General features: G+C 36.2%; 1 protein-coding gene across 1 annotated transcript in view; it reads left to right on the forward strand.

Annotated features, from left to right (window-relative positions):
• Positions 1–13,852, forward strand: part of LOC145669116 (uncharacterized) — a 71,182-nt gene that overhangs the window by 9,581 nt on the left and 47,749 nt on the right. The window contains exon 2 of the mRNA XM_081737457.1: positions 10,669–10,916. Coding sequence (XP_081593583.1) covers positions 10,679–10,916 — 238 coding nt within the window. The 5' untranslated portion in view covers positions 10,669–10,678. The remainder of the gene's footprint in view (positions 1–10,668; positions 10,917–13,852) is intronic.

A 13,852-nucleotide genomic window follows, 5' to 3' on the forward strand; every position in this document is an offset into this window, starting at 1 on the left:
CGAGGCAGATCTGATGCATTTATTTACTTTATCTTGAGAATTATCAATAAGTTGCCATTAGAATTTTTCTGGAAGTTTTTTATTGCTGAATTGCGAAGTGGTTATAGTGTCCAATTTATAGTGTTCCGTGATACTATTATAAAAATTCTGTGGTGATAATTTAATATTTGTTGATGTTCTCTCGAAACATGATTTTTTTTTTTTGCAGCAGTGTCTATAATATTGCTATTATAGGAAAGGGGGGCAAGAGTACGCAAATTTCAATTAAACTTATATATTTTGGTAAAAAATAGTTACAACGGAATACTTTTACATGGAACACAAAACTTGAGCTCTCCTTTACGAAATGTGAACTCAACTTTTATATACCTCTGTCCTTGGAGGAACTATAATTCGTAAAATGAAAACATTCAAATTCGTACTCTTGCCCCGATATGTGGGGCAAGAGTACGAAATCAAAGGGGCAAGAGCACGCACTCAAAAGAGCATTAACAATTATCGCAGATGAAGGTGCCTACTCCTTCATATGATGTGCATTGTTCATGCCACCATTCATGGCATCTTGCGCACTTGATCCAGTCTTCTATTGGTGGATCACTGTAGATGATATTGCATAATGGACACTCGTACACTACTTCCTCACTGACCTGAGGGGTTACCTTCGGTTGTAGCTTTCTTGGTACAAGTTGATGTTTGCCTTTGCTCTTTGGAGGGCGCCGTTTCAGAAGTAAGTTCTGCTTGAAAGGAAAGGATGTCAGAATCTCTGATTGACCTCTGGAAGATAAAGATTTTTTGTTTGAGGGTTTGGTAGCAGTCGGAGGAGGACTGACAACCACCAAAGGAGTGCATGATGTGGACGGTCAGCATGGGCCCCTGCTTACTTCCAGTGAAGATCCAGCTTTACTAGTTGGAGGTTTGGTAACCGATGAACGACCAGCCGGCAGAGGGTGTTAGATATGGACAATCTGCATGAGTTCCTGCTTGCTTCTAGTGAGAATCCAGCGTTACTGATTGAAGATTCGGTAACAGATGAATGAGAACGAGCAACCGGTAGAAGACTGTTTGAAATGGACAGTCCGCATGAGCTCTTGCTTGCTTCTAGTGAGGATTTAGCGTTACTGGTTGAAGATTTGGTAACATATGAATGAGAACGAGCAACCGGCAGAAGACTGTTTGAAGTGGGCAGTCCGCATTAGCTCTTGCTTGCTTCTAGTGAGGATCTAGCGTTACTGGTTGAAGATCTCGTAACAGATGAATGAGAACGAGCAACCGGCAGAAGACTGTTTGAAGTGGGCAGTCCGCATGAGCTCTTGCTTGCTTCTAGTGGGGATCTAGCGTTACTGTTTGAAGGTTTGGTAACAGATGGAGGAGAACGAGCAACTGGCAAAGGAGTGTTTGATCTGGATGCGCCACATGGGGCCATTTTTACTTCCAGTGAATCATCCAATGAACGATTTTGGGCTCTATTCAGGTCTGATGCTTGATTTGTTGCTTCAGGAATGCTTTCATCTTCAGAGCAGGCTTCTACATTTAAGTCTACCACATCAGCAATACAAGAAAGAAAATCTTCTTCATTGAACATATGTGGATTCAGTGGGACAATTCCAGATTCTTGAAGGCTGGATACCAAGCCGTAGTAGACAAACTCGCAACTTGGAATGCGGCGGGATGGATGATTCCTCATCCATTTATCACACACTGTTGAATACCAGGATTTCAGTCGATCAAAAAAGGAGCGATCTAATGGTTTCAAATTATGGCTAGTATGGGGTGGTATACTCAACATCACTATTATATTTTGCCTGCAGAAATCAATCGCCTCGATTGAAATGTGAGAGGTTTGATTGTCAAAAAGTAACAATACCTTTTTAGTAACCGAATTTAATCGCACATGTTAGTGTAAATAATATAACCATTCTACGAAAAGTTGTGAGTTGATGAACCGGAATCAGATATCATTCCCACAGAACCCAGCGGCGAGCCATCGAATAATTCTTGTTTCAATCGTTTTCTTGGAAATATCTCCGGATTAAAGGAACCAGATGCACTCACCAGGAAACAGCTGTTATGTTAACTCCAAAATCACTAGATACAGTTTTATTCACAACTGATTTTTGAAACTTTATGAGGAACCGTATTTATGCCAGTTTCGTGCATGTTGTAGATATCCCGTTGAGGAAAGCCGTTTTCTCTTACAAGATCTTTTAGACAATTAAAAAAGCGTCCAACTTGTGGCTTGCTAAAACCACGAGCTCCCCCCAGACCAATCTTTAAAGGCTGTCGCAAAGCAATAGTTAAATGTCTACGACGGAAAGACTCTGTCCAATCTCTTCCTGCCGTTCGATTCACATGGCTAAAGGATATTGGGCAACTAGTTACGTTCAGGAAAATTGTATGCCATTCTTCTTAGTTCTTTTAAAGTTAAGTCATAGAAGAATTGATCCAGTAATGTGATATATTCCACTAATTCGTTATCCATTTCTTCGGTAAATAGGCCTACTGGTTTTATTGTGCCTAAAGACGTTGCAGATTCTCATTTAAAAAAAGGAAAGAAAAATTCTTAATTCTCCTTATATCAGTAATGGGAATGCATAGGATACAAAAAAAATCAGATAACATTTAGACCCTTTATAAAAATATATTTCCAAATTCAGCTTATTCCATCAGTTACAGAATGCTTGTCACCTACGAGGGTAACTTGAAAACTTGTCGAGCTATCCTTGTTGAAGCTACATATTGTCAAATGTTAGGTTTGGTTAGCTTCGTATATCTTTATAAGACTCCATACCAATCATTGGACTGATACTGCCTTATGAAGAGTCGTTTTAACGTATAATTACTAAAGGACTGACTACTACAGCAAACATATGGTAGTCGAACTTTTTAGTATGGCGCTAATCACGCGTCAGAACGACTCCGCATAAGGCATATTGAAATTTATTACTAAAGACTACTGACATTTAAGATGAAAGAGGACAAAGCGTAGCATTTCTGAAACCTGAATAAAATAAGCAAGAGTAATGTTATTCAATAACTGCAGATTTAACTATCTCACACGTTTATCTGTTTCGAAAACTCAAACACCACCTTAGATACTGTTATGTAAGGAGTGGTATTTAGAATAACAATTTATCCCTCGTACATAAGAAAATATCAGGATTCTTTAGGATTCTTAACGTTAGAGGCTACATATGGGAACCAGTATTAGTAAAGTTTGCCGTCACTCTCTATTACAACGGAATCTACATTCTTTTTTTGATTGTTAGATCTAAATAAAATTGGATTGTTTTTTCATAGAACAGAAGGGGCAAGAGTACGCACGCGTACCCTTGCCTCGTCGGTATCTGCGTACCCTTGCCCCCTCACTACACAATTGACTTTCCCGTGATGTTGTACAGTCAACTGTTGGAAGAAAGTCAATTTACTCCATCCTGTCAAACAATGGATATATTAGAAACTAACGCTTTATAGTACTTTGAAATCGTTATAAAATTGTGTAAGTTATTCATTAACTACTTATGTCCCAATATTATATCAAACTATTAGAAAAACATAAATACTTACCTAGATAGCTTGTAGTTTTCCACAGCACACTCAAACTTGTTTAGGTTCTAGACGCCGTTAACATCAAACTCCACATGACGCATTATTGCGATATGCGAATATATTCACCTGATTTTAGGGAATCGTATTCTTACCCCCCACGTACTCTTGCCCCCCTCTACTCTATCATCAATGTTAACATGGCTTTGATACAGTGACGTGGCGTGACACTTTGACGATTGTTACCGGTTGCTAATACTGCAAGTAACTCTTGTTTCTCAATAACAGAAAATCTAGTACTCACTTTTTCTTTCAGAGTATCAACCATTTCAAACTATAGGCATTGGCAAAGTGGTAAAATCCTACTTCATTTACTCTTGACCTTTTTGAACAACTGTGACTCTTCAGGTTCTTTCATTTTTTTACTAAATATTATTGAAACTGTCTCTCAATGATCTTAGATATTCTTCAAACTCATTTGTTTTCTTTTTGCAGTAACCTACATCATGAACTTTCTTTTGTGAGATATTGAACAATATTTCTTATCTTGATGCTATAACAGAAAACAGTTCAAGTAAAAAAATGAAGTCAAAACTTTGAAATGTTTGATAGAATAGAATTTTGCTACACAAACTCTGGTTTGAGAATCCTATTCGTCCGTTTTATCCATCATGGATTTAAAGACTCCTAACAGTTCACCTTTAAAGACATACAGCACATCATTTACCCTACTTCTGTAGTTCCATACCCTGTGTTTGAGACTGTTGGGATACTTTTGTTGACTAAATAATCCAGAGCTGAAGACTTCAAGGAAGAAGAAGAAAGTCCCAACACAATTAAAAAAAAAAAAAAAAACATACCCTTTTCCAGTAGCGTAACTTGAAGCTTCAGTGTTCCCGCAACCTTTAGTTATGCGCCCCCTAGTTTCGATATATTTTGCGACCCTGGATCTCGTGCACCCCCTCCGCCACGAGCGTTGCGGGGGTGCTATTTACGCCTGTGCCCTTTTGTATAATCAACGGACTTTTCTAAAACTAAATTAAGTCTATGAACATAAGAATGAAAATATAATTAACAAGAGGCTGCAGTTCTCTACCTCACCAACCATAACTGGAGTTTCATCGTATGTTTGAGCAACAAGTTTTCCGTATTGAAAATTAGTTAGACAGTCAAACTGCGGCACGATGAAGACGATTGCACAGTTCTTTTTCAACACATCAAACTGCATCAAAGTCCAAATTCAACTAATAGGCAACGGCTAGAGTTGGAAATTTGTTGCATCGAAAGTTTTCTATAGTAAATTAAAAATAAAATATTTTCAACTTAATTAGGATAAATCCTAAATAATAATAATAATTACTCGAATTGGAAGGAGCGCAGGCAACATCTCTGCTTCGCTCTAATTATCATTGCTATTTCCCCTTGCTCTTTAAACAGTTCCCATATAGCACAATGTGTTTCATCGATATGCATTTCTATATATTTAATGACACTTCAGGGACTGACAATATCTTTGCTCCTTCAGGCATGAGATAACCATCTAAATTTATATATACCGTTTAAACAAAAATAAAATCTCATTTTTTTTTTTTTAAATAATGCCCGTAAGCTCAAATTAACATTCAATGGGAAAATTTATTTTGAACCAAAGTAAACCTATATTAAATTTTTGTTAGAATATCCTATGGAATATATTCTTCTTGTTCACTGTTGCTGTATTATTCAAATTTAAAGATAACGTATTAAGATACAAAAGTCGTGTAAAAATGATAGATTAACATATAAATAATGCACTGGAACATCAGTCTCACAGTAGCATGTGTTAAATGCTATTAGTATGAAAAACCTGCTATTTATATTTGTCCGAAATTGTATGCTGTTAAGACAATGAAATAACCTTATGAATACTGAAATTACAGCCAAGTTTCTATCCTTAGAATGGGGAAGCAAACGAAACAATATAGTAGAGTTACCGCCCGCTCGATCCTCTACAGCGAGAGGAGAGCGAATAGACTCCTAAGCGGGCGGTGAGTAGAATATACATGTCAGTAGCGGCTCGATACCATAATCTGAGGTAGTTCTGCACAGTGTGTTTTTTGTATATTAAATTTCCCGTTTGCAGTAATCAATTATAAAATCTACACGAACCGCTTATCTTTTAGCACTCTAATCGTTATACGTAAATGACAATTATAATTGAAATTAACCGCAACCAAAACACTATTGTTTTGCTTATTGGGTGTCAGTAGCGTATTTAGGATTTTGTTCCGGGAGGAGCTATGCACCGCATATGAATAAGCACTTATTTTTTCCTTTGTGATGCCTACAAGTTTAAATGAATTTCGGGGAATCTTGAGCCTTATAGCTCCTCTCTAAATACGCCACCGTTGCGTGTAACAAACTTTAAAAATACCATACCCATATCGTAAGAAACACTGTTTTCAGATACCATAACAATTTCGGATTCACGTAATATCTACAGGTAGAAATTGTATTAATACTGCTGAATTATAAATATTTTATCGTTTGTAAATAGTCTATCCGACGTGTCTTCTGCTGTACAAAATATCCTATTACTCTATCATTAAAGTTCGGCATGATGGATATGAAATCACGCTCGATTGATAAGGCAGGGAAAACATTGATTCTTTCCTGACATATTGTGCTTCTCGAAAATGTTTCAACTATTTTAAAATTAGAGAAGTAACGTTCTGCTTCAGCTATTGTCGTTGGGATAATTGAAAAATTTCCAAAAGGTTTACGGTTTCCTTAAAATTGTCACACAAATTGTGTTTGTTCAGAAAATTTGCACAAACTTGAACATGGAATACTATTACTTTCAAAGCGCGCAACAATTACACTGAACACCGTTATCAAAAACAAGAGGTGGGAGCCTCATGTACATCACGTCGTGTATCTTCGGCTTCTTCGGAAGTATTCGTGAGTTCTGAGCTGCTGGGAGTGCAGCTCTAGTAAATCCTATCTAAGAGACAAGGAAAACGTAATACAGTGCGGCTGGTGAAAATTTTGGTTTCAATGCTAAAGCATAGGGCAATCCGTGCACAGCTCTTGCAATATTATTAAGCTTCAGAAGGTGTTTCCAGTAATACTACGATATGTAGCATACCCAGCAGTACAATTTCAGGACACCGTTAGACCAAATATCATCATTACATGTTATTACCTTGATTAAATTAAACACAATTCAACTCAATTGAAAATACATTTGTGCCACTAAAATAGCTGGTAGTTCTGCAGCTCTGCAGCACTTATAGGCAAGCCGCCCCTGATACATGTCGATGATATTCTAGATTCTCCTTGTTTTGACAAGGAACGTTCCTATTTTTTCCTGTTCCACTCAGCCGAACGGTAACATAAGGGCTATTCCGAAAGTCCAAATACGAGCGCGCAGGATGCTTGTGGCTGGCACGCTAAAAGGTGCTTCTGGAGTGAACGAACGCTATCGGGGTTCGCGTTACCTCTGAAATCTTGCGGTATCAACAACAGTATGCTCCTATTTGGTGTTGGTATGTTGCATTCGTTCACAATGTAAATGAAGCATAGGCCATCCAAACTTTAAAAAAAAAAAAAAAAAAAAGGAAAATGTAAATATCTTCCCATGCCGATAATGAAATTTGAAGATATATGAAAACAACGAAAAACTGTAATATTTTTACCGTTACCGCCGGTAACAGCGGTAATACGCACTACACGTCCCTGCTTTGATAAAAGCAAGAGAAATATTATAGCTAGAGTGAGATGTAAATGTTCGATATTTAAAAGAATCCAAGAAGTTTGATCGTTCCATTGTGTTGATTTCAATGCAGTAAGCACATTTAATGAATTAAAACAAATGATATATATATTTTTAAAATACTGTAATGTTATGGGGCGTTTACACTTGGTCGATTTAGTCGCACGGCTAAATCGACTCGCTGCATTTGCGACTAAATCGAAGCAACTAGGCCGAATCAGATCGATGGATGTGTTCAATTGTTTCAACCGAAATTTAATGCTGCTTGTCGACTCGCTCTCCTCTGGTCGATTCGAAATCGACTGGCAATTTTAAAGATGTCCAAGCAAAAAGTAATTGGTACAATTTGCGGTGTTATAGCAGAAGAAAATAGAATCGATCACAGAAAATAGAACATCTTTCAATTCAGTTGCTAGTCGATTAGTCGCTTTCGATCAACAAGCGATTAAGTTGAAGTCCTGTTTACACGGTCGATTAAGTTGAAAGTGACGTCAATTCAACTGAATCGAACGCAAATCGACTAAGTGTAAACGCCTCATTATATGGCAATGCTTGTCGAACAGCAAATGCTTCACCCTCGAAGATGGACGTATAGACCTATATTAGTAATTTATATTTTAGTGTACTCGACCTATTAGATACATAAACAGCTGCTCCAACATGAACATTGCGGTATTTTGAGGCATCTGTATACACAAATATGGTATCCTTATCGAATTGTAGAATAAAAATCTTTCCATATATTTTGATAAATTTTATGATTTAAGTCTTCATTTGTAATCGAAATATAAGGAGGAATTAGTACTGTGATTTGAGCCAAATTGGTATTATAATGCCATACGAAGCAAGGAAGCGGTGGAACTTTTTGTAGCAATATATTTATATCTTTAAAAGTAAGATATGCTTGAACAATCCAAGGATAATACCGTGCGAAAGGAACATTCTTTTGTTTGAGAAGATATTCTATGTGTTGAAGTTTCTAAAGTATTGGAGAATTAGATTTCCAAAATACTCCCTTAATAGTGCCAATTTAGGACAGAAAAATTATTGTCACAAAGGATTTTTGCAAGGTTGTATATTGCTTGTTCCAAACAATAGAGTCATTTCAGATTTTGCTTGGGGGGCAAGACCCCTTAATTTAAGTAAAATTTCTCGTTTTTCACTGATTTACCATTATTCTTTTGATAAAATCTATATAAATCTCAAACTCAGGGGGCAATTGCCCCTCCCTGCCCCCCCTAAATGACGCCCCTGGTTCCAAATTAGTATAATGTTTGCTAAGTTTATTATAAAATACGCTGCCATAAGTTAATTTAGATATATATCCTTGTTTAAGAATATTGATTAGTGTAAATGAGTTTATACCCCATTTTTTTTTTTTTAAGAAGAAAGACACTTAAATGTACTAATTAAGCATTTTCCTGAGAAAGATGTTGCATGTGAAAATTCTAATTTAGTTTGCGGTCCAAAACCAATCCTAGGTATTTGAAAACATTTTCAGACGATAGTTTAACATTATGGAATTGCAACCAAGATGTTGAAAATTCTTCTTCCTTCTAAAAATTATTAATTTTGTTTTATTCCAGTTTAATTATAGTCCATTGCTAACCATCCAGATTTTTATTTTATGTAGATTACTTCCCATAATAGGAAAGTGTTGTTCAATATTTCTAGTATAAGAACTAAGCATTGAGATAATATATAGACCTCTCATATTATCTCAATGGTCTATATATTATTTCAATGGAACTAAGTAACACATTATTAGCGAAAGCAGTAACACAGTATCATATAAATTGTTTCTTATGGAAGAAGTTGCTACTCTGGTTGGAGATTCAATTTAGAAAGGTTTAACCGTTACAGGTGCAGACATATGCCAATATGCTATAATGACGAAAAAACAAAAAGAACTGAGCTAGGTGGCTAATAAAAACAAGAATTGTATGTAACTAGAGCAAGGGCAGGGCAAAGCTGGTGGAATCTCGCAAGACTGCGTTCGCAGAGAAGAGACACGTCAGCGATGGTGAGGATAAGTGTGAACGAAGAGAGTAGAAACATACCACATTCCTCATATAGTTTTCTTAGTTTACATTGCGAAATTAAGAACTTACATAAAATTAAGAGCTTATCTTGCATTGAAACAAAGGATTGATCATAATAAAGAATGTGTTTTTGTGTGACTGTAGGCTATAGGACATAATCGTGGTTACAACTCACTAACTTACACTGGATTGCAACGACGTGCATTATTAGTTAGACAGCTTTCGAACACGCTATCGTTATGAATCATGACTTGACACATTGTGTTCACATAGCAATTCATTTCATCATATCTTCACTTATGGACTATTTTTATTGTGGTTAAAAGCATTCACTTTGGTTTACGTTTTCAACATTATTTCGAATATAGTTTGATTACTTATGAACAGCGGCGCCCTAAGATAATTTTCTATAGGGTAACCCATCTCCATGGTTGCTATATTAGTTCTGGTATTTCATATACGTGGTTTGCTATATGTTACGTATATATTTTTGTGAGCCAGAGGGGGGCCTGGACTCCACCCTGCCTCTCCTTCGGGCGTCCATGCTTATGAATTCCTATTTTGAATCAATATTACAGATTACTTCTTTGAATTTTACATATCTATCGTTCCGTAACCTAGGATGCATTTATGTTGTGCTTATTTACGAAAATAATATTTTTATTGTAAGAAGGGTAGGTTTGAATTGTTTTGGTTGTTGTGCTGTGTTATCGTGCGACACCATCTGTTATCATTTAATAATTTGGCAGAAATGTGTATGGAACTTACAATTAGTTTCAATCGAAATTTTAACTGTACAAAACTTTCTCTGCTTTGAAGTATATAATATCAACACTTGAAAGATGATGATAAAACGGTTATAAATTATGGAGTTCGTTTTTCTAGAAAGCGAATGCAACAAACTTTCTGAAAATAATGCAATATATTCTCGTTATAATAGTCACTAATGTACATGCGGAATATGTTTAGTGTAATGAAAGTTTATGAGCAGAAGAACAGAACGCCAACTGAACTTGCGATGGCAGAAATTTGTATTCATGACCTGGAAATAATGACCTGTCGAAATTTCTATAGGACTTCTTGGGAAGCAACGAGGATTTCTTAAATATATATATATATATAATCACTAATGATTTCTGTTATTTTCATTTAGTTTCGATAGTGGTAATGATAGTGTACGTACAACATGGTAGTAATAACATGCAAAAATTTTCAGTTTCAAATTTCTGTGTACACAATTGCCACCGATCCCCGGGCTTAGCTTCAGTTCAGTCTTGCATCCCTAGTAATGTTAATATGAATGTCTAATTGCGCGTTGTTATTTTCCAGATATTTGAATATGTCTAGAAGCTCTGGGTCAAGATCATCAGAATCAGGATCATTAGCGCCAGCGACTGCGAAGCCACCCTCAGCAAAGCCTGCCGATTGGCTCCCTGAAGAATATGATTCGAAGGAGCGGCCAGTGACTGTCTACCTGTTTTCTCGACCAATCACTGACCCGAAGAAAAGGGAAGAATCTTTTCACCATGTTCTTGTTTTCCATTTTCATCTGGACAACGATTTCCGTGCAGTCGAAGGTAATTATATGATATTTTGGTGTTTGAGCTGTAAGTTCGTTTTCTCGCTGGGACGAGAATCCTACCCAAACTAAATTGCTTTCAAAGGAGGACGTTGGTCGTTATATCACTTTTCCAAGTATTTGTGTTTATTCGGTGGGTCGAAAATGCCGCCAAAACTGTTTAATCTTTGGGAGAGTTAAATTGTAGCTTTTTACAACGTAAAATTCTGTATTACAATGATCAGGAAGCAATGTAGGGGGAAGGGTTGTGACATTAGCTTAACTTTAATTAACAATATGATCGGCAAGTATAAGGATTCTATGCCCAAGTGTTCGCTTCTCCAACAGAGAGGAAAATTACATGGCTATGTACAAAACGACCGTCAGTATGGAGGCGTAACTTCGCACGATGGATGTGCAAGAGAGTTCTTCGACCCAAAAACAGATAGCGAAAAACCTAAATATGCCGTTTGAAACTATCAACCTAAGGTTGTGAAAAACTCAGTTTTAAAAATTCCCAGTGATTTTTATCGGCTAAAATTGAGTTTGATTACATTTTATATGTATTCTTTGTCGAAGAATTAAACGTGTTTGTGTTTGAGAGTTTGGGGTACCCACATCAACTAATATGGAGAATATGAGAATTAAATCAGTCAAAGCTATAGTTTTGTGCGGAGAGACAATGAAGGTTTGTAATATATTACGTAAGAAGGCAGAAGTTGTAAATACAAATAATGCATTGATTAAATAAGTGGCGACAACATGAGAAATCCGAAAGAATCTATATATATATATATATATATATATATATATATATATATATATATATATATATATATATATATATATATATATATATATATATATATATATATATATATATATATATATATATATATATATATGGAAGATTCGAAAAGGAGACACGAAGTTTGATTGCAGCAAAGACATTAATGACAACGTATTCGGGGCGAAGTGGTCGTGGTATAATGGTTAAGGTAGTTGGCTATGAATCTGAAGGACCATATTTCAAATTCACTTAGTGTTCTTTCGTTGTTATTTTTATGATGTATCATGGCCCAAACGTTATAATATTTTACTTTAAAGTAAGGTAGAAACGCCTATGTGATGTTTGATTTTTGACGATAAAAACTAAATTTGTATGCTCATGGAAATAGAAATATTTATTTAGGTGAACCTCCGGCCTTCTAAAATCATAAGTGCAGCCTCATAGCCTGTTGTGAAAAATGTTAAATTATAAAGTATATGAAATATATTAGACATATACTTCTGAAAACGTAGATAAATGATAACTTTTCTTACTTTATACTTCTGATGTTATAAAGTTGTACATTTCATGTAAATTATTAATGTAATTCTACGTACAAAAATCATCACATGCGACCTTCTTGGGAAATGACATTGTCAATGGGTCCTTAAAAGAAATTCCCCATTCCTGATATAGAATTATTATCGGAAAGCTAATGTAGAAGTGATAGGGCCCAGAAGGGCTTCTGTTGCAGGAGCAACACACACAAATATATATACATATTAGTCTGTTTGCGAAGAGAAAAATTCTTGGAACTGCTTTTACACGAGGTTCATTTAAAAAGTTAAAAAGTTTCCTAACATTCTATAAGTTGGGCTCTACGGTTATAAAGCATGTGCAGTAACAAAATGCATGTTGTGTACAGCACATTCTAGGAAAAAACCTTCATTCTAGGAAAAAATCATGCCGCGTCCGCGTGGTAGTCAAGAGCTGACAGTAGTTCAGCGCAATGAAATTATGCGTCGTGTATCACAAGGCCAGAGTGCATCTCAAATCGCACTTAGTTACGAACGATGATCGAACTGTTAGCAAATGTTTGGAATTAAATGAAATAAATCCTCGCCCATATCACGCAGGCTTGGGGCAACAACTGCAGCTCGAGATGAGGCGCTCTTAGAAGGTGCCAGGAGCAATCCAAAACTCCATAGATTCATCTTACAGGGCAACACTGTAAAGTACGGCTGTTATCATGAAACCATGTGGCAAAGACTAACGGTAGCCTACCGGAGAACTGTTGCCCTGCCGTGAAGACCCTTCTCACAGAGTCATACGAGGCGAGACGATTAGAATGTGCACAGTGCAACATTTAACTCCGATTGGTATACTGATATCTAACTATACGGAGTAATGAAAAGGAGTTTTCGTCGAATCAATAAGGAAGTTATTTTCTATAGGCCACAAGGGACAAGGTATGTACACTCATGTGCAAAATTATTGTCGCATGTCTATAAATGTGTTGTTGTAGGAGTATAATTTGATAACGAATTCGCCCGGTATTTCTTATAATGGTAGTATGTGTATAATCGGCAAAGGCATGCATATGGCAAATTTCATGTCAAAATAGCAGTAAATAAGAACAATAAAACAAAAATAAAAATTTTCTTGTCCATTTAGCAACATTTTGTTTTAGTCATTCTAATTTTCGTATTTACAATTCTTTTCCTATGAAATTTACCACAAATATACATTTTCCGATTATATACATAGTATCAGTATTAAAAGTACCCTGCAAAATCATTATCAAATTATATTCTTACAAGAAGACAGTTATAGATATGCGACAATCAATTTGGACATAAGTGTACCTCAACGTGTAGTACAGAAAGGGCAATCTAAACGGACTGCGAGACACTTCTAGGGTTATATGGCAGCCACTAGCCCAAGGGAACTGATTTCATTGCCGAGGGAATGACTAACCAGCTTTATACTGATATCTTGGGGAAACAAGTTGCTACCAAATTTTCCAGATCAAGAGGATTTGTGTTCACGCACGACAGCGATGTTGTGCATACGTCCAGACATATCCTGGTCTGGCTACAAGAACACCCAAAACTTACTATGATTTGGCCTCCACAATCTCCTGACCTCAACCGAATAGAACATCTGTGGGATTTCATAGTATAGGA

The sequence above is a fragment of the Thermobia domestica genome, chromosome 13 (genome assembly GCF_964235325.1).
Source record: "Thermobia domestica chromosome 13, izTheDome1.hap1.1, whole genome shotgun sequence".
In the NCBI taxonomy this organism is placed as follows: Eukaryota; Metazoa; Arthropoda; class Insecta; order Zygentoma; family Lepismatidae; genus Thermobia; species Thermobia domestica.